Here is a 22,736-nt window from a genome sequence, read left to right on the forward strand (position 1 = left end):
TAACCAAGTTCGAGAATCACTGATATAGAGGCAATAGATGGGCCAACTAGTTAAAAGGAACCCGCTTAATTTTTAAGTCTGTTTCTAAATCTTTTTTTTTTCCTGTGAGCAGAGCGCCTCTTTTTGATTTATTTTGCACCTCTGCTTAATCCTTAAATCTTCTATTTCTTTGCTCATTCCTCCTTGTAATTTATCAATCTTTGCCTCCAGTTTATTTCTAAAATCTTGACTCACTACTGTCATCAGTCTAAAGTCTTTTTCATGTTGGTTAGTTATCTCCAGATCACTTAGCTGTTTTTCTGGGTTTTTTGAGTCATAATTCTCTGCCTTTTCATTTTGTATAGATTTTTGGTGTGGTCTCTTTCTTGCAGAGAGTAGGGTTGTAGCCTCTCTTGCTTCTGGTGTCTGCTCTCCTTGAGGCTGAACTTGCTATGGGGGCTTGGAGCAGGCTTCCTGGTGGGAGGGACTGGTGTCTGCCCACTGGTAGGTGGAGCTGATTCTTATCCCTCTGGTGGGTGGGGCTTTGTCTCTGGGTGTGATTAGAGGCCCTGTGTGCCTGTTGGTGGGGAGGCTTTAGGCAGCCTGTGTGCTGATGGGTGGGGCTGTGTTCCCACCTGGATTATTGTTTGGTCTGGGCTCCCCCTCCCCCGCTGGGTGGGGCCACTTTTTTTCCCAAAACGGCCACCTCTAGAGGAGCACACACTGATGAATATTCCCAAGACCTTTGTCTCCATTGTCCCTCCCCAACAGTGAACCCACAGTCACCCCTATTTTTCCAGGAGATCCTCCAAGAACTGCACTCAGGTCTGACTCAGATTCCTATGGAGTTCCTTCTTTGCCTTGGGACCCAGTGCACATGAAAGTGTGTGTGTGCCTTTCAAGAGTGGAGGCTCCATTTCCTCCAAGTCCTGTGGACACACCCTGCTGGTTCTCAATGCCAAATGCTCCGGGGGCTCCTCCTCCGGATGCCAGATCCCCAGGTGTGGGGACCTGACTTGGGGCTCAGAACTCTCACTCCTGTGGGCGAGCCTCTGCGATACAGTTACTTTTCAGTCTGTGGGCCGCCCACCCTCAGGTATGGGGTTGCTCATGTCACATAACCACCCCTCCTACTGTCTCAGTGTGGCCTCCTCTTTGTCTTCTGGAATAGAATATCTTTTTTGATAATTTGCAGTCTATTTGGTTGAAGGTTGTTCAGCAGTTGTTTGTAATTTTGTTGCTTTTATGAGAGAAGGTGAGCTCCAGTCCTTTTCACTCCATCATTTTAATCCCCCAGATTCATTGCAGTTTGACCTCTTTTTAGTTCAACATTGTCAAATTCTGAAGGAATTTATTTTTTTTATTTTTTATCTTTTTAGGTCTTTTTGCCTTTTCTAAGGGCCGCACCCACGGCATATGGAGGTTCCCAAGCTAGGGTCGAATCAGAGCTATAGCCTTTGGCCTACACCAGAGCCACAGCAACACGGGATCCGAGCCATGTCTGCAACCTACACCACAGCTCACAGCAACACCAGATCCTTAACCCACTGAACAAGGCCAGGGATCGAACTGGCAACCTCATGGTTCCTAATCGGATTCGTTAACTATTGAGCCATGACGGGAACTCCAATTCTGAAGGAATTTAAACCTCACCTAGAGTGGACTGCTTAGGTAGTTACCTCCTTGGGATAAGAATGAAATACATATTTTGGGTTTATTTGTTTTTGCTTTTTAGGCCTGCTCTCGAAGTATATGGAGGTTCCTGGGCTAGGGGTTGAATTGGAGCTGAAGCGGCCAGCTTATGCCACAGCCACAGCAGCGCAAGATCTGAGCCCCGTCTGCAACCTACACCACAGCTCACGGCAACGTGGGATCCTTAACCCACTGAGCGAGGTCAGGGATTGAATCTGCAACCTCATGGTTCATAGTTGGATTCATTTCCACTGCACCACATCTGGAACTCCTTTTTTTTTTTTTTTTTTGTGAAATATATATTTTGAATGTGACAGTTTTTAATTACTGAAACTAAACTCTGTAAGGAATAATTGTGCTTTTCGTCTGTGTTAACTTTTTCTCATTGCTCCTTTGCTTTAGAAAATATTAAGGTTATCTTTTTTCATCACACATCTATGTCCACTTGGTTTCATTTATATATTGCCCAGTTTGTGCTCTTAATTCATATTACTTCTGGGAGGTGGAGGCAATGAGGTAATAACATTTCCCTGTTTTCTGATTAAGTGCTTGAAAAGATTGGTAATAATTTTAGCTTCTTTACTGAATGAGTAGCTAGCAAATTCTATTTAGGTAGCCTCTACATGGAAAACTGGGTGAATTTGTTTAAGTTATAAGTAATACACGAAGCTGGGGAAAGAAAGTTCTGGATGAGTTGTTAAAAGCAGCTATAGGCAAAGAAGAAAACCTTCTCCCTCAGGTTCTCAGTAACTCTTCTCTTGAAGACTGAATGGAGAGGTGGGACGGAAACAGGCCACTTTCCATGTCTTCACCGTGGTAACCCTTGGCCTCTACAAAATTCTGTTGGTAAAAAAGGGTTTGCTCTTTCCTTATCAAATGGTCAACTTTATCAAGGATTTATTTTCCAAAGACTTCATTTCTCATACTATGACAAATGAAAGAAACTTAAACAAATGCCCAGTGGACACTGGTGCCCCACAGGAAAAATATTTTCAGATGAAGAGGTGACGACGTCTGTCTTGTGTGCTTCTGTAGGAGGAGAGCACACGGGACCTTTTTCCCCTGTTTATCTTGCTGTGGGTTAGGAAATGCCTCATAAAAATCTCTTAACAAACTCAGTCTCACAGTTGAGACTTTCTCTCAAGCATCAGGCTTTTTATCATGCTGCTTCCACTTTGATGAGGAGGAAATCATAGATTTTATAGGGCAGGGACTTTGTTTCATTAAGCTAGCACTAGTCTAGTGCCTCTATGGGTGCTCAGTAAGTGTTGAATGAGTGAAAGGTGAAAGGAAAAGGAATGACAGTTCCTACTAGAAGCCGGTAAAGCTCATTGGTCTTAAGATGTAAAGAAAGACTTAACAATATTTTGATTATTATTTCCTGTGTCAAGATAAATTAACTCTTGGCAAGAGGAAACGAAATGAAGATGACGAGGTTCCAGTGGGTGTGGAGATGGCAGAGAATACTGACAACCCCCTAAGATGCCCAGTCCGACTTTATGAGTTTTATCTCTCAAAATGGTAAGTGATTTTCCTCCGAACTGGATAATAACACACTTCAAAGAGTAGTAAAACAGTTTGGATTTCAGATGCTTAAATGTAAATGTTAGCTAGAAAGGTCTGTGACTTTAAATAATGATTTACAGCTAATTTCGTATATTTCCCAACTCATATCTGCCTGGATTTTGAAACAAACTGCTTTATCTTTGTAATGTTTTTTAATTCAAAAATCTCTTCAAAAGCAAGAATCAATGCCATTGTTTGCTTTCTCCAATTGTTGCTCAACTATATCTAGTTGAGCGATACCTAAACTGCTGTGAATTTATTTATAAGAAAGATAAGGGAGAGGTTGTGTTATCAAACCCATAAATAGGAAAACAATTTAAAGAATTGAAATTTTTTGAGTGGTGTTTTTCTTACAGAAACCTTTTGGTTTTAGAGTTAAAGAGTTGTAAGATCCACACTAAAGCACTTTCTCAAATATGACTGGGCTTGGGTTTTTTTGTATTTTTGTTGTTGTTGTTTGTATTTTTAGGGCCGCACCCGAGGCACATGGAGGTTCCCAGGCTAGGGGTCCAATCAGAGCTATAGTTGCTGTCACAGCCACAGCAACTTGGGATCTGATGGGTGACTGCGACCTATACCACAGCTCACCGCAGCACTGGATCCATAACCCACTGAGTTGGGCCAGGGATTGAACCCTCGTCCTCATGGATGCTAGTCGGGTTCATTAACCACTGAGCCACGACGGGAACTCCTGGGCTTGCTTTTTGATAGTGCGTATTGAGTGCTCTTGGGATTCATTCCAGATCTTGGGCGCTGAGGATATGTTTGTCTCAGCGATAGTGTTACATGGGAGTTGAATTTTTTGTTGCATCTGATAAATCCTTCATAATCCTGTTGTGAAGGATTTACACTTTTTTGTCTGCTAGCATCATACTCACTTCCAATCCAGTGTGATTCTTGAGTGTGGGAGAAAAAAATACGGAGTTACAGGTTGCTCCTGGAGAATAAATACTTATAAACTCACTTCTGTGGATGCTCTGTTTACAGTATTAGTCACAGTATGGAAAAGTTGAGAGCCATTGTATTGGAAGAGTAGTCACATATTTCCTATACGCTCTGACCTGCAATTTTCCTTTTTTCTGTTCTTTTTGTTCCCCTGTGGATAGTTCCGAAAGTGTAAAGCAGAGGAATGACGTGTTTTACCTGCAGCCTGAGCGTTCCTGTGTTCCAAACAGCCCCATGTGGTACTCCACGTTTCCGATAGACCCTGGGACCCTGGACACCATGTTAACACGTATTCTCATGGTGAGGGAAGTACACGAAGAACTTGCCAAAGCCAAATCAGAAGACTCTGATGTTGAATTGTCAGATTAAAGTGGAAGTGCGGTTCCTATTTTCATATACGTTGGTATGCACCAAACTGTGAATGCATCCAGCTTTGGAAAACGATCTTTAAGGCCAAGTCCTCTCGACTTGATTATAAGATAATGGAAAACAGATGACTCGTGAGCCACAGTGTGGATGTACAAATGAAAATTGAAGGAAAGAATACGAACTGAGAGATGTTGTTCTTTGGCAGTGACATAGTCCTTAGACATCTTCAGAATGACTAACCAATTTCTCTGAGTGGTGCATAATCTTATTTTGTTTGGGAATAACAAATTGTGGAATATTTTTAAGGAAACCTGTTGTATAAAACTCTACCATAGTAACCTTAGACCTTAGAGAGGTAGCTTTGGAGTGAAACCTTGGCTGCAGTAGGCTACTTGGGCAAGCTCTATGTGAAAGTCAGGGGAGAAATCAGTACCGCGCTAAGAGTGACATCAGCTGAGGACTGTGGGACCCAGACTTGAAGACCCAATAAAAATACTCAACTTTTTTTAAAAGGTAGAGAGTGAAGTGGTCTTGATTTTAATTTTCACTGCCAAGCCAATTCTGTGAAGGATAGAACCCTCTGGTGCTTTCGCCATGGGGTCCCTCACATTAGGGAAAAGGCCTTCACTGCTGTTCACGCAGCAATGTGTCCGTTTCACTTTCTGGGTCTAGCTTCTTAAGTGCGGGTCTGGATGTGGGTAAATTAAGTCAAAGGGGCTGAACCTGCAAGATGATTTTGCAGAAAGTCTGTAGAGCCTGTCAGAGCCCAAGTGTCTTGAAATGTTTGTAGAAAACCCACTAAAATGCCCACTTCTCTGGGTGTCAGCCTTTATTGCTGCTGTTTCACAGCATGAGCTGTGGTACACAGAAATGGGGGTTCTCCTTTCGTTTTCATTTTATCCCCAAATGGCAGCTTTTCTCCCATTGTTTTATCTTCCTGTTTCCCAAATAATTCCTCTTATTTTGTCTTTTGTACCAGTTTCTGGAGGCCCTTGTCGTTTCAAAAAGATGAATCTCTCTTTACTCTGGCAAACCTGTGGGTGATTCCACAAAGACACAGTGTTACTTAGGTATCAGAATTATGGTAGGAAAAAAGGTCCTAGTATATTCCTATATAAAGCATTTGGAAAATGACCTTGTTGCCCTAAGAAACTGAAAATAGGCTTCTTGGGTTAGGATACAAAGACATTGACTGTCTTGCATATCCAGTCTTCTTATAGCATTATTCCAAACTCTAGCTGTTTCAGTAGTTCTATGAGGATTGCAAGTCATAGGTGTGTTTGGCATATGGATCCATCTCCTTCATCTCTATTCTGTTTTTTCCTCACAGAATTTTGAATCAAAGCATTAATGATATTGGCTAATCACATAAATTCTTTAGCTGAGATTAATTTGACCCTGTAATAGAAATGAGAGAAGTCTAAAAAGCCTCTTAGAAATTTTAACCTTGGAAGACTTTTCATTATGTCCCATCTTTATAGATAGGTGTGGCAGGTGTTTTTTTTTTGTTTGTTTTTTTAATAAAGTCATTTAACTACAACAAAAATTTTAAGGTAGGCCTTTTGACATTGTGTACTTACAGTTCTGTCCCTCTGCCTGTAACAAATTTTGTTTTTGTTACCACGAACTATGTGAAAGAAGTAAATCTGCCCCAATTCTGTATGATTAATTCCATCTGTGTTTGTCATTTCTGGCTGGAAAACTTACTTCTAAACTTTGTTTGATATGGAGGAAAAGCAATTGGATTGTCTGATAAGTCTGCCAATAAACTATCCAGCAACATCAGGTGTAATAGTACCCACTATACGAATTTTATGGTTTATATAAACACTAATATTTCCCCTTTTGTAGTTGTATGAAAAAAAATATTTGGCACAGTAGGTACATTGTTATAAAACACCAGAGAGGAAAAAAAAATCCTGTATCTTCTGAGAACAGCCAAATACCCAGGTGAATGACTGTGTCAGGATTTCAATTGCATGTTAGTCCACAGACTTTGTCCAGATCCTAAATTAATTCATAAAAGAAAATCTTGATTAATTATTGGTCATTCCGCATAAGCATATAGCTGTTAATATGTGTGTCAGGTTATTTGCTTTTTAAAATTTTATTGAAATTATGCAAAATTACATCCCCCCCTGGGGGGGGAGAAAAATATCAAACAAGAAAAACATTAAATTAGCCATTCTGTTCTGTTTTTTTTTTTTTTTTTTTTTGAAACACTTTTGGGTTTTTCCCTTGCAGAAACCACAGAAATATTCCCTTGGAATAAAACAGTATATTTGTATTTGATGGGTGAATTATTCCTTTCTTTATGTTATGAAAGAACTTTTTTGACCCTATTGGTATGACCCAACAGATGGTATATTACAAAGAAAAAGAGCAGTTTTCAGAAAATAAATTATTTGGTTTTTACTCAGTCCAGTAAATATATTGTTTCATTGCAAAATCTTTTCAGTTGTCTTTTTTCCCCCATCAAAGACTTGTTTTGATTTTTAATGTTAATTATATTTAAAGTATCAAGTATTGTATATATTACATTTCATGCAGACTTTTTTGAGATTTACAGTTTGCCTACTTCACCTTGAACTATTTTGAAATTGTGAGATTACAATAAAGAATACCGGAGTTCCCGTTGTGGCACAGTGGAAACGAATCTGACTAGGAACCGTGAGGTTTTGGGTTGGATCCCTGGCCTCGCTCAGTGGGTTAAGGATCTGGCGTTGCTGTGAGCTGTGGTGTAGGTCGCAGACGCGGGTGGAGCTCAGATCTTGTGTCGCTGTGGCTCTGGCGTAGGCCCGTGGCTACAGCTCCAATTAGACCCCTAGCCTGGGAACCTCCACATGCCTAGGGTGTGGGCCTAAAAAGGACAAAAGACCCCCCCCCAAAAAAAAATACCCCCATATTTTGACTACTCGGTAGCTTTCTGGTAACCAGGCTATCTTGCCACTAGGTGTAAACATGTGACTAGGTTTTGACCAGTGGGATGGAAGCAAACGTGTTAGTAATTATGAGGCCATATCTTTAAGAGGCAAGGGCTTGCCCTCTAATTCCCACTTCCCAAGGTGAATGGTCACAGCAAACCACATTGCTGTGGTTTTGTCTGTGTGGGAAAGGGCAACGTACCAAGAGCACATTAGGAATTCCCGTCATGGCTCAGTGGTTAACCAACTTGACTAGTAACCATGAGGTGTGGCTCATGGGACAGCCACTTATCTCCTGAACTGCCTACTAGCTCAAAACCGTCACATAAACAAACCTTCATCTTACTGAAGTTGTTATTTGGTCTCCACTAAAGCAGCCAAACCAGTGCCATAACTAAAAGACCTGCTATGCCCAGTATGCTGCTGCTGAATAGAGAACTGGAAGTTCTGATTCAGACTCTAAGGAAAAAAACAAGATTATCAATATTGGCAAGTGAGAAAACTCATTTGTACGTCATTATTTTCAGATGTTTATGAACATCTATGTTAAAAAGCCAAGAAAAACAGTTATTTAAAAATAAGTTTAAGGTTGCTAACTAAAAAATAAGCTTATAAAATTTCAAGAATTTTTCCACAAGAACAATAGCTGATTAGATAGTGTACTTAAAAGGAAAAGATATTATTCATAGTAGTAATGCAGGCCATAAAGTACTTAGTTTTGTTTTTATGGTTTGTTTTGTTTTGTTTTTAGGGCTGCACCTGTGGCACATGGAGGTTCCCAGGCAAGGGGTCGAATCCAAGCTGTAGCTGCCAGCCTACACCACAACCACAGCAACACAGGATCTGAGCCTCGTCTGTGACCTACACCACAGCTCACGGCAACACCAGATCCTTAACCCACTGAGCAACACTAGGGATCGAACCTGCGTCCTCATGGATGTTAGATTCATTCCCGCTAAGCCATGACGGGAACTTCATTTTCTGTTTTTTGCTTTTTTAAAAGTACTTAGTAATTAATAATTCCTGTCAATAAAAGGTAACAAATGACAGGCTCAGAAGATACTTGTAATTTGTAAAACCATCAAAGGATATACACATAGAATATATCAAAAACTGCTAAAATGTAAAGAAAACTGAAGAATAATGGATAGTTCATAGAAGAGCAAACCCAAAAGGGTAACAAATATGTAAAAAGATGTTCAAACTCATCAATAATCTTGGTTTTTTTTTTTTTTTTTTTTTTCCCTTCATTTAGGGCCACACCCATGGCATATGGAAGTTCCCCGGCTAGGGGTTGAATCCGAGCTCTGCCTGCCAGCCTACACCAGAGCCACAGCAACGTGGGATTGGAGCCCTATCTGTGACCTACACCACAGCTCACAGCAACACCAGATCCTTAACCCACTGAGCAAGGCCAGGGATTGAACCTGCATCCTCATGGATACTAGTCGGATTCATTTCCACTGAGCCACAATGGAAGTTCCTGGGATATTTTTAAAGAGCTATCACTTTACATCTTGAAGACTGGATAAAATTAGAAAAATGGATAATGCCAAGTGGTGGTAGTGATGTAGGGATATAAAAACCCTTACATATTCTAAGAATAAATATCCATTCTGGAGAGCAATCTTAAACATCAAGTTAAAGAAGTCTGAGGCGTTCTTGTCTTGGCACAGCAGAAACAAATCCACCTGGGAACCATGAGGTTGTGGGTTCGATGCCTGGCCTCAGTGGGTTAAAGATCTGGCGTTGCCGTGAGCTTTGGTGTAGGTCGCAGACACGCAATCTCATGGTTCCTAGTCGGATTCATCAACCACCGAGCCAGGACTCCCAGGAACTCCAGTCTATTCAAGTTTTTGATGTCAGTTTGGAATTTTTATATTTCTCTGTAATTTTTTCAGTTTCATCCCTATTTTTCCTCTTCTGTTTTATTACTTTTTAAAATCATTTTGCCCTAAATTGTTTTTTTAAAAAAGAATTCATGTTGAACCTTTTAAATTTTTACTCACTTATGTATATCTGTATATACTCATAGATTCCTATTCAGTAGGTTATAGTTCAATTTATTTTGATGCCCCAATTGTCCTGGGTTTGATTTTTTTTTGTTTTTCTTTTTAGGGCCACACCCGAAGCAAATTGAGGTTCCCAGGCTAGGGGTCGAATTGGAGCTGTAGCCTCCAGCCTACACCACAGCCACAGCAATGCTGGATCTTTAACCCACTTCATCTTCATGGATGCTAGGTTCATTAACCACTGAGCCACAATGGGAATTCCTATCCCAGGTTTGATTAATGCAAGCCTCTCTGGCTCGCTTTTATGTTCTGACGTGTCCCCATCATTTTTTCAGTATTACTCAAAATCAGACATTCTGGTATTATTTTATACTCTCCCTGCCCCAGTCTTAGCCTTTGCCATGGAGCCTTAAAGCCTGAGCATTTGTCTTTTTCTTTTTTTTTTATACCATTTCTTGGGCAGCTTCCTCGGCATATGGAGGTTCCCAGGCTAGGGGTCGAATCAGAGCCATGGCCACTGGCCTACGCCAGAGCCACAGCAACGCCAGATCCGAACCGCATCTGTGACTTACACCACAGCTCACGGCAACACCGGATCCTTAACCCACTGAGCAAGGCCAGGGATCAAACCTGCAACCTCATGGATCGTAGTCAGATTCATTAACCACTGAGCCACGACGGGAACTCCAAGCCTGAGTATTTGGTATGCTTGTTTCTACTAAGACAAAACTGTTCCTATGCCCTATCAGTGGATAGAATCCATCAATCCAAGGAGTTCTTGTTGTGGCTTCGAACCTGACTAGTATCCATGAGGATGCAAGTTTGATCCCTGGCCTCACTCAGTGGGTAAAGGCTCCGGGTTGCCCTGAGCTGTGGTGTAGATTGCAGACACAGCTCAGATTTGGTGTTGCTGTGGCTGTGGCGTAGGCCAGCAGCTATAGCTCCAAGTTGACCCCTAGCCTGGGAACCTCCATATGCCACGGGTGTGGCCCTAAAAAGACAAATAAATAAATAACCCATAAGCAAATATAAACACATATTTATTATATAACTGTATTCGACTCTGTTGTCTGTTTTAACCGGTGAGTTCACATTCCAGTTCTTCCAGTTTGAATTCAGTAACTTGGGGTTTTTAGCCTCTTCCCTTCCATGTTCATAAATAAAAAGTGGAAAATCTATCTCCTATTATCCTCAATATATGTGCTTAATTCCTCATCAGGTAACATGTTTGCACAGCGTAATCAATCTCCTTACTGTTTCAGCCACCCACTGTCTCACTCGCCCTACGGTTGGGCTGCCTCCCTGTGGCCCCCTTCACCAGCCAGCTTCCATGGGCTTCAGGCCCACCAATACTCCTTGTGTGTGCATTTTCTTCTTCCAACACTGGCTCCATGCAAGGAGGGCAAGTGAAGATGGAAAAGAAGGGGTGAGTCTCCCTTTGGTTAAGCGTAAGATGCTTACATTATTTTAACTACTGTTCTTACAACTTATTTCTGCCATTGTTTCACAGTTTCTACTTACTGTAACTTGTGTTCCCCCTTGCTACTCACTGGAACCTTTTCATCGACCTATTTAAAAGTAATACATTTTCTCAGGCTAAGGGCTGAATTGGAGCCACAGCCATAGCCACATGGTATCTGAGCCGAGTCCTCGATCTACAGCACAGCTCTTGGCAACTGAGTGAGGCCAGGGATCGAGCCCACATCCTCATGTGTATTAGTCGGATTCACTTCCTCTGTACCACAAAAGGAACTCCTGAAAAAAATTCTGAAGCCTTGTATCACTGAGAATATTTTTATAACACTTTCCTGTTTAAATGAGTTTGTCTTGAGATAAACTGAGTTCAAAGTTCTTTTCTTTCAGCATTTTGAAAACATGATTCCTTCGTCTTTTTTCACTTAAGGATACTGTTAAGAAACGTGATGTGAATCCGACCCTGTTCCTTTTGTAATTGATCTGCTTCTTTCTGGGAGCTTTTAGAATTTTTGATTTTCTTAGGTGGTCTCAAATCTCTTGTTACTGTTTTTGGGTTGTATGTTTTCCTTACTCATCTTTGAGTCCCTTTAGCTTCCTTTAATTGTGGCCAGTCTATTCGCATTATTTCTTCAAATATTTCCTCTTTTTTCTCTTTTTAGGACTTCCATTCGTTCAGATGTTAGCATTTCTACTCTACCGTTGGACTGCTGTGTGTGTGTGTGTTGTGTGTGTGTGTGTGTGTGTCCATCTCTTCTGACTCCTCCCTGCTTTTTGGTAAAGACTCTTGAAGTGATGCTCCAGCTAACTGATTTTGACCTGTATCTGCTCCTCTATACTATTCATTATATTTTTCATACTTAATATTTTCACTTGGTTCTTATTCTTCATATTGCTAGTATTTACTTCCCTGTATATTTATTTTGCTTTCTTTTTAATTGTTCGTTGAGAGAGTGTATGTGTGAGACTCATGTGTTTTGTCTCTGTGTAACAGAATCAGAATGAGAAGAGTGTCATAAAACCTAAGATGCCTCCAGCTTCATGAATTTGTAAGTAGGCTGAGGGCCGTATAGAGTGTAAGAGGCACACAAGTCACTATAGCTCCACGTTTCAGAGGGAGAGCAATTCTTGGCTGCAATGCCCTGAAGGGCATTACCTGGGGAAAAATTTAAGTTGCTGTAATGAGATGGTACTTTATCTGTTTTTTTTTGTTTGTTTGTTTTTTGTTGTTTTTTGTTTTTTTTGATCTTTTTAGGGCTGAACCTGCTGCATGTGGAGGTTCCCAGGCTAGGGATCGAATCAGAACTGCAGCCACCAGCCTATGCCACAGCCACAGCAACACCAGATCCGAGCCGCATCTGCGAGCTATACAGCACAGCTCAAGGCCACACTGGGTTCGCTCACGCACTGAGTGAGGACAGGGATCAAATCTGCATCCTCATGGGTGCTAGTGAGATTCATTTCCACTGGGCCATGATGGGAACTCCCTATTTTATCTGCTTTAATGATTTAATTTATTTAGCCAAATAATAAATGCCAAGGAAAATCCTATGGCTCAGATGTTCCCATGATTCAGTTCCCCATTTTGGGCTCTACGGTTCAGACCAAGAACCCCAGTCTGACTCCAGGTGTGTAATGACATTGTTTTTCTTGAGGACATTGGACCTCTTCAGAGATTCAGGGTGTGTGTAGTTACCTGCAGTTTACAAAAATAACGATTTTTATCCATGTAGTCTTATTTCCAATTGAATACTAAAATGCTATAGGCATTAGCAGCACAAATTTGAATTAAGCACTTTTTGCACTGGATTTGTCCTGGCTCTTCCTTTAAGCATTTTTTTTTTTTTTTTAAACCACAGAAATGGGTGTTTGAAAATCTGTTCAGTTTTCTGGGCTACTAGATATAGTAACAGCTGAGATACCGCCTGTCAACAGTCAGGTGGGAAGTTCCCCCACACAGAGATCTAGGAGTTTCAGCTTGTTGCTGCTTCTTCCTCTCCAGGCCCTCAACGCCCAGACCACACACTGCAGGTAAACATACACCTGACGCCGGATCCCCAAGCAGGGTGCCCTATCCTAAGGGAGGATCCGAATGAATGCTCTTCAGAGAAAGAAGAGAGAACATGTGACCTAGAACTGTACGGCCCCTCCTGCGGCCCACATGGCTGTCACACAATCTTAACGCAAGCCATTACTTTAAAGAAAAATGCACTGGCTAACACAATGAAGCTTATTTCTCTTGTCACAGCCCACTGACCATTCTGGTAGAGCAGCTCTTCTACATGGTGGTTTAGGGACCAGGCTCCCTTCCCCTTGTGTGTGTCTCTACCATGGCCTTAGAGTCTCCTGAGTGGTCACTGCATCTGGCCAGCAGATGGAAAGAGGGACAGGGGCGGGTAGCGGGGGGGCGTGGTGTCAACACAGAAGTTTCTAAAGGGTCAGGGCCAAAGACGGAACTCCGTTCTTCTGCCCATACTGTGCAGAAGGCTTGAGATGTAATCTCTGTGTGTTCCAGAAAAGGACTTGATTTGTCAGGGCCCCTAAAGGTCACCCTGGCTGTTGAGACACTGTAGCCCCAGCCTGTCCACTGGGTTGGGGGCTTCGTGTGTGTATCAATTTTGTGTTCACAAAAGGGGTGAAGAAAGGACAGAAAACCCTCCTCCCTCAAAGCCACAAGCAGCAGCTGGCCGGCAGGAGCCAGGGCAGTGACTCCTTTAGCAGCCAGGCAGCCCCTGAGGCAGAATCCTAGCAACACTGACCACACATTCTGATGCGAGGCCCAAGACTTCTCTGCCAGAGGCCATCATGTCACAGGGACGCACAGACGGCTGGAGCCGTGGTAAGGTAAGCAATGGAGCACAAAGCAGCATACCCAGCAGGCATGTGTACAATTAAATACCATGTTTAATCATCTCACAACAGACAGTAGTGCAGTAGTATAAACGGTAAGTTTCTTTTTAAAAAGCCACTCTCCCAAAGCTCCCATTCCTCAACACCCAGATACCATGGCTGAGGAACCAGTGACAGGCCCAGATGGATTCAGTAAGTCTCTGTTCCAAGGAGCTGGAAGTCTTTCCAGGTCAGGTTTGCCTGGTGAGTAGCCAAGAGCCCTAGGAGGAGCTGATGCACACTCACGCTAACACACACCCACACACACACACATGCAAGGGACACAGAGACAGACTGAGAGGAAACCACCGTGGGACACTCACACACATGCGCCCTCATGCCATAACATTTCCATTCTGTTTGTGACTGTCTCCTCTGGGCACAGGGCATGGTGGCCTGAGCCCTGAAGCAACCAGGATGGCCAGGAGGAAGGGGGGTGGCAGTCTGTCCAGCCTGGCTGCTCTAACACATCAGCTCAGCAGCCAGAGGGGCCCCTCTCCATTCCTGAAAGAGCCAGCCCTCCCCGAATCCTGGGCCAGGCTGTTACGGGACTACCAGTCCAGTCTCAGTGGTGAGGAGAGGGTGACACTACCTCTGGGCCTAGCGAGAGGCACACTCCATCCCGAGAAGAGAACAAAGACCATGCCCGCAAGCAGGCTTTTGGAGCCAGACGGCTGTGGTGCTTCGTTCTGTACCCAGGTGTGGAGGACACAGCCAGGCCTCACTGTGCAGTCGCCCTGGGAGCAGCAACCCTGCCAACAGGGAGCTGGAGAGGAGGCCAGGAGCTGGCACCATCTGCCCTCGGAGCAGGGGAGAGGCTGGAAAAAAGGTGGCCCTGAGGTGAGGACGTTGGGGGGGACCTACCAGACAGGTTAAAGAGGAAAACTCTTCGTTCACAGCTTCATTCCGGGGTGCCTGGAGAATGTCTCTAGATTCAAGTACCAGCAGCTCTGGTTGAGGTGTTAGGGTGGAGTGACCAGCAGCTGCCCTCAGACTTGGGAGGTATGAGAAGCAGACTGGCACTGCTGACCCTAACCTGAGGAGACAGACCCGGAGACTACAAGATCTCCTCCCGTGGGCTCCTGGCCTTGAGCGGGGTCTGCCCGTTGGGCACGGAGCCATTCTGACCATGCAGGAGTTTGCCCTTCTCTCGGTCTGGCCACGTGAAGATGGCATCATCACTGTCCAGCTCGGACTCCGAGTGCATCAGGCTGCTGCTCAGCATTGGGCCCTTCTGTTTGATGCCTGCAAGGGAGTTGAACCCAGTGTCAGGAGCACAAACCTTCTCTGCCTCGAGCCACACCCGGCGCCCTCCTCCCAGCCTGAAGCAGAGCAGAGGGACAGTCATGTCCTCTTCCTGCCCTCTCCTGCGAAGGAGGCTTCCGGAGTCCTCCCCGTCCTGGCTACATGGGACAGTCCCATCAGAGAAGCCACAGACTGTGGACTAGAGACCAAGAGAGCAGGGTTCCAATGCGGATTCTTTATCTCCAGTACCTACTGGCTTTGGTTAGTGCCACCCAATGACATTCTCTTTCCTCTCTCTCAAATGTGGATTGTTTTATCATTTTCCTTTTTGCACAGGGTGGAGTTCTGTGGGAGGCAGGAAAGCATAAGAAGAACTCAGGCTCTGGAGAATGACCTAACAGAAATCCATACACATGTCCACCAAAGGACACGGACAAGAATGTTCACAGCAGCACTCCCTGTGATAGCTAGAAATGGAAAGAACTCAACCGTCTGCCAACAGTATACTGGACAAATATATATATATATGTATTCATACAACAGGAATTAAACAGCAATGAGAATGGCTGAACTCTTGCTCTACCCAACAACACAGATAAATGTCGTAAATGTAATACTGAATGAAAGGAGCCAAACACAATGATCCCATTTATATAAACTACTCCAAGAAGTAAGAAGTAAAACTGGGGTGAAGGAGTGACTGGAAGGAAGCCCCATGGGGCACTACTGGAGGCTGATTACATGAGCACATTCACATGTCAACCCCATCAAGCTGTGCTTATGATTTTCTATACATATTAGACTGAACCACAGAAAACTGGTATGTCCACAGATTGAGAAATGTCAAACACCAGTAAATTTTTCTTAGGGCCATATCTGCAGCATATGGAAGTTCCCAGGCTAGGGGTCAAATGGAAGCTACAGCAGCCGGCCTATACCACAGCTCACAGCAACACGGGATCCTTAACCCACTGAGCAAGGCCATGGATCGAACCCTAAACCTCATGGTTCCTAGTCGGATTTGTTACTGCTGAGCCACAATGGGAACCCCTTAAATACCAAAAATTTTATATGGTTCAACCTAATATGCTTCAATAGAAAGTTTTGGAAAAGCAACAGAACAGCAAAACCAAACCAAACCAAACCCAAAACCACAGCTGCTAAATGTGAACCACATCTGCTGAGGGCGGGCATCCCCACACTGCCTGGCGGCCTTCAGTCACTCCTAGTCACTCTTTATTCCAGCTGATCCTGGCTCCCAGCAAACAGTGTCCATCTCGGGTCACTTCCATACCCAGCATGCCCCACTAAATTTACTCTTCTTCAAGCTGTAATTCTTCAGTTTCTTGCGACCCATTCTCATCCACCAGTGTCTCCGCTCTGGGTGGCACCAACTAATCCACACAGAGCTCAGAACAAGGGGAAGAGCTTCTGGCCTGGTCAGACTCACACTAGATCCAAGGGGACATGCACTGCCTTCTCAGCCAGACACTGCCCACAAAAAAAGGGCTGATGCTCCTCCCCTCGTCTCATCAGCATCACCTCGGTGCAGCCGGCCACCTCCCTCCTTCCTCGCCTTTCTCACAAGTCCTCGGCGCTGCATCCAGGCTCTTCCTCCCAGCCCTCAGCAGCATCATCCAGCTTTTCCCTCCCTCCCACCTCGGGAGCATATCGGAACCCCTTTCTCCACTCCTTCCTCCCTCCTCAGGAACATCACCTCGACCTTCTGCACCTCTGCCTGCAAATTTGTTCTTGAACCCCATGCACCCCACGTACCACTGCTCAACTTCTAAAAGGACTTTTAAGTGTTGATGGCCTCCATTTCCTCACCACCTGCTTACTCCCTAAGAAAACTGCACTGTCACTTCTGCTGTCATTCACCATCTACTCCAGCACTTTAGGTGACTACAAACTCCTCCAGTGTCATCACCGCTGCTGTCACTGTCATCAGTTCCTTATCATCTTCTCCTATGCCAGTGTCTGCTGGCCGCTCTCTGATGACACCCCTGCTCCCTCACCTCAGCGCCTCTTCCTTTATCCCTCAGCACTCTTCCCAGAAGGGATCAGACCCATTTTTGTGGTGCTGACCTTCCCCAGCACAGAGAAGATTCCTATGTCACTACCTCCAGTCCTGTTCCATTGAGTTCTATTTAATTCATCTCCTCTTACCCAGACTGCACCGTATGTCCTAATTCTGTCAACAGTGCTACTAGTCTCTCAGGTCAGGAGTCAGCCTTGACCTTGGATGGTGGCAAAAATCACTTTGCTGGCCGCCACCTGTAATCTCTTCAATGGATTAAAATGTAGTTACTAGACTATTTTTCAAAGTCAGCACTTTATTTTTTTAATTAATTTATTTTTTTACGGCCACATCTGCAGCATATGGAAGTTCCCAGACCAGACCAGGGGCTGAACAGGAACTACAGCTGCAGGCGAAAACCACAGCCACAGCAGCACCAGATCCAAGCCGAATCTGTGACCTATATGGCACCTGACGGCAACACCAGATTCTTAAGTCACTCAGCGAGGCTAACCAGGGATCAAACCCACATCCTCACAGAGACATCAGACCCTTAACCTGCTGAGCCACTTAAGTCCAGCCAACACTTTCAAGACGTCACTCCTCATCACCACGATAATGAATACTGAACTCCTTCGGCTGATGATATTGCAAACTCCCCATCCTTGTCAATCTTCCAGCCTCACTTCCCCAACCCCATTCGTAACTGTCCTAAACTAAATGATCTTCGCCAGCGTTTCCTCTCCAGTCCTTTGCATCTCAGGAAATAAAGCCACCTGATCCACAGGTGCTTGAGGCGGAAGGCTGGGGACCATCCTTTCCTCTCCCTTTTCTCTCACACTCCTTGGACCACATATCATGAACCTCAGCAAGTCCTCCCTCAGAATGTATCAGGAATCTAGCTGCCTCTCCTACCTCACCATCTCTCCACCATGAGGACACTCTAATCCAATCTCTCACTCACTCTGGCCTCTCCAGTTCCTTCAGTAGCAGCCACAGTTGTCTTTTTGAAATGTAAATCTAATCACACTGTTCACCTCCTTAAGAAAACTACCCACAGCTCCCCAATTCTTAGAAGAAACTCATGGCAAGGTTCTTGCTTGCCTGCCCAACCTTGTGCCACTCGCCCAAGCTCTGCCTCAAATGCTCTCTGCTGCTCCCAGCAGCCAGCCCTTCACCAGCTTTGCTCCTCTGCCTGGTATGCTATTTCCCAGAGTATATGCCTAACTCCTCTCAGCCCGAGTCTCAGCTTAAGTGTTATTCCACTACCACATTTTGCGTATTTGTGAATTTGTTTGTTGAAGGTCCGCCTGATACAAGCTTTCCAAGAGCAAGGTCTGTCTGGCTTACCAGTGTCTGGCACAGGGCCTGATACACAGCGGTCTTGATCCATATGCACAGATGAAGAAGATACAATCCTTGCCCTCACTGACTACTAAGGGGACAAACAGTAACACAGCTGATAATAACAGTGAGAGAATCACCAAAACAGACATGTGGGAGAGAGATGAGCATGACTTCAACTGGCAAGTTATGGGAAGGATGATAAAATGCTTTCTCCAGAGAAATATGAACGAACATAATTTGTTTATAAAGAAAAAAGATCAGCAAAGAAGAGGATCTCAGAAAGCACAATGGTGTAAGGTCACCAAGGCCATGTCTACCTCACCAAACCTAAGTCACCGAAGGATTTCAAGGGGTGGAGAAACTTTGCCAGAGCAACGTAAACATGACCTTGGCTGCCACGTACAGGATGCTATGCCCATTTCCCCCTCTGGACCCTCGTTTTCACCCTTCATCCTCAGTATCCTGTGTGGGACGCTCTGGCTGCACTTCTGTGGTTCGCCAGCCTCCCGCCTCCTGGTACCGCCCCACAGTGTTCCCTAACCAAGCTGCCCGGGGAAAGACAGAGCCAGCTGCCATGAGCATTTCTCTTCTTACATGTCTTTTCTCCCTCACTAGAGTGGAAGTCTGAGGGCAGAGCCTGTGTTTTAGAACTCTCTATGGTCCCCTTACAGCCTCTCCTAGTACAAAGCGGTAAGTATGAGAAATGTTTAATAAATACTCTGTATAAAGATTAGTTCTACTTGCAGGGTGTTTAGGAATAGCTCCACAGAGAGTCCAGCTCCCATAAGCAGACAGGACCTGTCCTGCAGCATCCACGATGAATGGGAACCTCACCAATGACCAAGCTGAGGTAAGGAAGGGGGCCCCTCCTAACCCCATCACTGAAAGCCATCTTACTGCTCATGCAGTTGGAAATTCTTTTGACAGATGAGCCCAGTACAGCAGGAGCCAGCAGGAAATCTGCCCTCTACCTGTTCTAAGACAGTGATAGAACCTGACAGATACTGGAGAGAGGAAGCTAGGAGAGGAAGGCTGGCTAGAAAGGAGGCCCCCTGACAGACACTGGCTGCCTCACCTTGCTGTCTGCCCAGAAAGGACACACTGGTCAAGTGTAAGGGACCACGGTCTCTGAGCCTGACTCAGGGGCAGCGTGAGAAGATGAACTGCAGGCAGGAGCTCTGAGAGGAATGAGCAGGAAAAGCAAAGCAAGAGGCCTAGCCCCTCAGCACAGTGAAAGGAATGCTGGGAAGTGAGCTTGTCCAGTAGGCAGCTTGTCCAGCACAGGGCAAAGCTGGCCCTCAGGCCTTATCAGGGAGGGAACAAGAGGCTTTTCCAGCACAAGGAGCTGTTAGCAACACATTTAAGAGGGGACTGGTGATGACGGTGGCTCTTCAGGGAGAGAGCACCAATCTAGACACCCATGCTCCCAGTTCCCAGGGCCACTACCTGCTCGGGAGGTTGGCTTCAATTCTAGGCTTTCCTGATCCGTGGCATCCAGGATCTTGTACTTGCTTTTTCTCTTGGGTTTTCCTTTTTGCCTGAAAAACACAATCCCCGCCCCTGCTTAGGAAAGAGGGTCTGTATGAGGTTCAGGGAGCCCACCACAGCATGGTGGCCAGACTGCATGTACAGCCCTGGCTCAGGGGACGCTACTCAATGGAAAGGCTGTTTCTCCTTTCTCCTCAGCTGGGGAGGGAGGTAACTGATTTGTTCTTCAAATATTCCTTACCAATTTGGAAAAAAGCAAGGAAAACATGGTTATATTATCATGGACTTACCACCCCACAGTGGCAAATAAAGGACAGACTGGTTAAAAGCATAAATGAAAAGGAGTTCCCACTGTGGCTCAGTGGAAATAAATCTGACTAGTAACCATGAGGACGCAGGTTCCTCCCTGGCCTCGCTCAGTGGGTTGAGGATCCGGTGTCGTGGTGAGCTGCAGTATAGATTGCAGACGCGGCTCGGATCCCGGGTTGCTGTTGCTGTGGCTGTGGTATAGGCTGACAGCTGTAGCTCTGATTCAACCCCTAGCCAGGGAACCTTCATGTGCCACAGGGGCGGCCCTAAAAAGGAGAGGGGGAAAAAAAAAAAAAAAATATATATATATATATATATATATATAAAACAAAACTCCTACGCTTGAAGGGTGTGGGATGGAGGAAAGCATTAAGTCAACAATATTGTTAGCGGTAGCTGTCTTAGCTTGGTGGTAATTTTTAAAATTTCTTTTAATTTTCTAAGTTTTTATTGCGAGGTTATGCTACAGGTTAAACTCCAGCTATGCCACCTACTAACTGTGTGTCCACAGACAGGTGATGCCATTTTCCTGAGCCTACATTTCCTTAGCTATGAGAAAAGGTTGCTATGCATATTAAAAAAGCTATTACCTATAAAATATATAAAATGTTATCCTGGTGCTTGGCACACAGTAAACACAGAAATGACACCTATTATTAATAATGAAAACATAATATATGTTACCATTAAATATTATAACACTAGATAGGAAGACTAAATGAAAAAACCTGCAAGGCTTATTAAATCATGACTAACCTAAGTCTACCATTATGTGAAAACACATATGCACGGGAATCCCAAACGGAAGGAAGGCAGACAAACTAAGCCACGTGCTAACGTGGTGCGGCTGAGGTGTGAAGTATTAAAGGCCATACGCCCTGGAGATGTGAGCCTGGTCCAACCCCAGATCCTGCCACTCCCACTCCTGCCACGTTTTCCAGCTTGCAAATCACTGCAGTGATAGCCACTCAACTGAAGGAGTGTGCGTCTACCCTCAGGAGTGTCAGAGGGCCAGGAGAGCTCTTCTGTGCGTGCCGTAGGTGGACCAAGCCACTCCAACAGTGATGGGAAGGGGGAAAGCCCAGGACTCAGCACCCATCACGTGGGGGGCACACTCAGCACTTTTGATGAGTGAACATATGATCAGAAGCCCGAATGACTTTCCACCGCAAGTTCACCTTACCTCTTACAACAACAGATCACAGTCCAGGACAGAATTCCCAAGGCAACAACGATGACAAAGGAAGCGATGATGACATATAACACACTCCACTCTGCCAAGAAAATCAGAATGGTAAGGGCAGCGAAGACGGGCTGGAAGGGAGGTCTGGGCTGTCCACCCTGGGCAGGAGGTGGCTTCACTCTGTAGACAAAAAGGCCCCCAGGGCTCCCCAGGGAAGGTGAGATCTTGGAGTAGAAGGCAACTGAAACTTTAAACCTTACAAATAGCCCCAGCTTTCTAGCTGTTGCTCTGAGACCGTGGAGCAGTGGGGCAGGCTATAAGGAGCTTTAACAGAGGGAAGGCAGGGAATAGAAACCTGGGGGCTTGCATGGGGCTGGGTACACAGGCACTCCAAAGCGACAGGAGGCCTTCCAGCTGGTCTGATTTAGGCTGCAATTTGCAGTTGGTCTGATTTAAGTGTGTTTCTTCTTAAACAACTGCTTCAGAGCTTTCCTCTAACCTTGAGCAAGTGTGGAGGAAGGAAGTAAAAGTCCTCTGCAAACAGAAAATACACCAAGTTCTCACTTGCTCATCTGCCTTGGAAACACCAACACCCACCCACTCAACTCAGAGCCACGCTCCGTGCCAAACCAGCTGGCACAGTGCCAAGCAGAAAACTCACCACAGTTGCTATCTCCATCCCTCAGCTGCACCTTGATGAAATTCTCCATCCAGAAAGGGTCACAGATACAGCGTTTGGTGAATGAATCACAGTGGCCATGGTCAGAACAGTTCAACTGGCAGGCTGGAAGCAGAAGGAAAGGAGAAAAAGTCAACAGAAGTCAGAGCCGGGGAACAACCAGCTTCCAGTGCCCATGAAGTGTGAAGGGACCCCCTGCTCGATGGCCTGTGATGACATGTCCTGGAGACCTGCCCCAAGAGCTTTCACAGCTGGGAACAGTACCCATTATTATCACGGTGGGATAAAACAGGAACAATCAGAAAGGCTCCACACTGGTTTTACTTGTTTCTCCATATCAGCAGTTTCTAATCTTCCATGTCTGGTAGACGCCCTCCTCTGAATAATTTAATTGCCAAAAAAAAATACACAGTATCACAGAAGAAAACAGTTATATTGAACATGTTTTTAAAGTACTTAGGAATATAAAATTTTAATAATATATGTGTCTATATTAAAATATTAAGATCTAGAAGTGGGCCTAACAACTGTCATAATTTTGAAGTAGTGATGAGTAAAAATGCTATTTCGTCATGTAGTAGGATACAAAATTATCTGAGATTTCTATTGCCTTAAA

At 44.7% G+C, this 22,736-nt stretch overlaps 2 protein-coding genes across 15 annotated transcripts in view; one reads left to right on the forward strand and one right to left on the reverse strand.

Moving 5' to 3' along the window:
• Positions 1–6,970, forward strand: part of ZMYM4 (zinc finger MYM-type containing 4) — a 170,141-nt gene extending 163,171 nt beyond the window's left edge. For all 12 annotated transcript variants that reach the window (XM_021095904.1, XM_021095899.1, XM_021095900.1 and 9 more), the window contains 2 exons: positions 3,063–3,192; positions 4,344–6,970. In XM_021095904.1, coding sequence (XP_020951563.1) covers positions 3,063–3,192; positions 4,344–4,551 — 338 coding nt within the window. In that variant the 3' untranslated portion in view covers positions 4,552–6,970. The remainder of the gene's footprint in view (positions 1–3,062; positions 3,193–4,343) is intronic.
• Positions 13,847–22,736, reverse strand: part of KIAA0319L (KIAA0319 like) — a 117,127-nt gene continuing 108,237 nt past the window's right edge. For all 3 annotated transcript variants that reach the window (XM_021095912.1, XM_021095911.1, XM_021095913.1), the window contains exons 18-21: positions 22,103–22,225; positions 21,442–21,532; positions 19,908–19,999; positions 13,847–15,094 (exon numbers count right to left, since the gene is read on the reverse strand). In XM_021095912.1, coding sequence (XP_020951571.1) covers positions 14,907–15,094; positions 19,908–19,999; positions 21,442–21,532; positions 22,103–22,225 — 494 coding nt within the window. In that variant the 3' untranslated portion in view covers positions 13,847–14,906. The remainder of the gene's footprint in view (positions 15,095–19,907; positions 20,000–21,441; positions 21,533–22,102; positions 22,226–22,736) is intronic.

Source organism: Sus scrofa, chromosome 6, assembly GCF_000003025.6.
Source record: "Sus scrofa isolate TJ Tabasco breed Duroc chromosome 6, Sscrofa11.1, whole genome shotgun sequence".
Lineage (NCBI taxonomy): Eukaryota > Metazoa > Chordata > Mammalia > Artiodactyla > Suidae > Sus > Sus scrofa.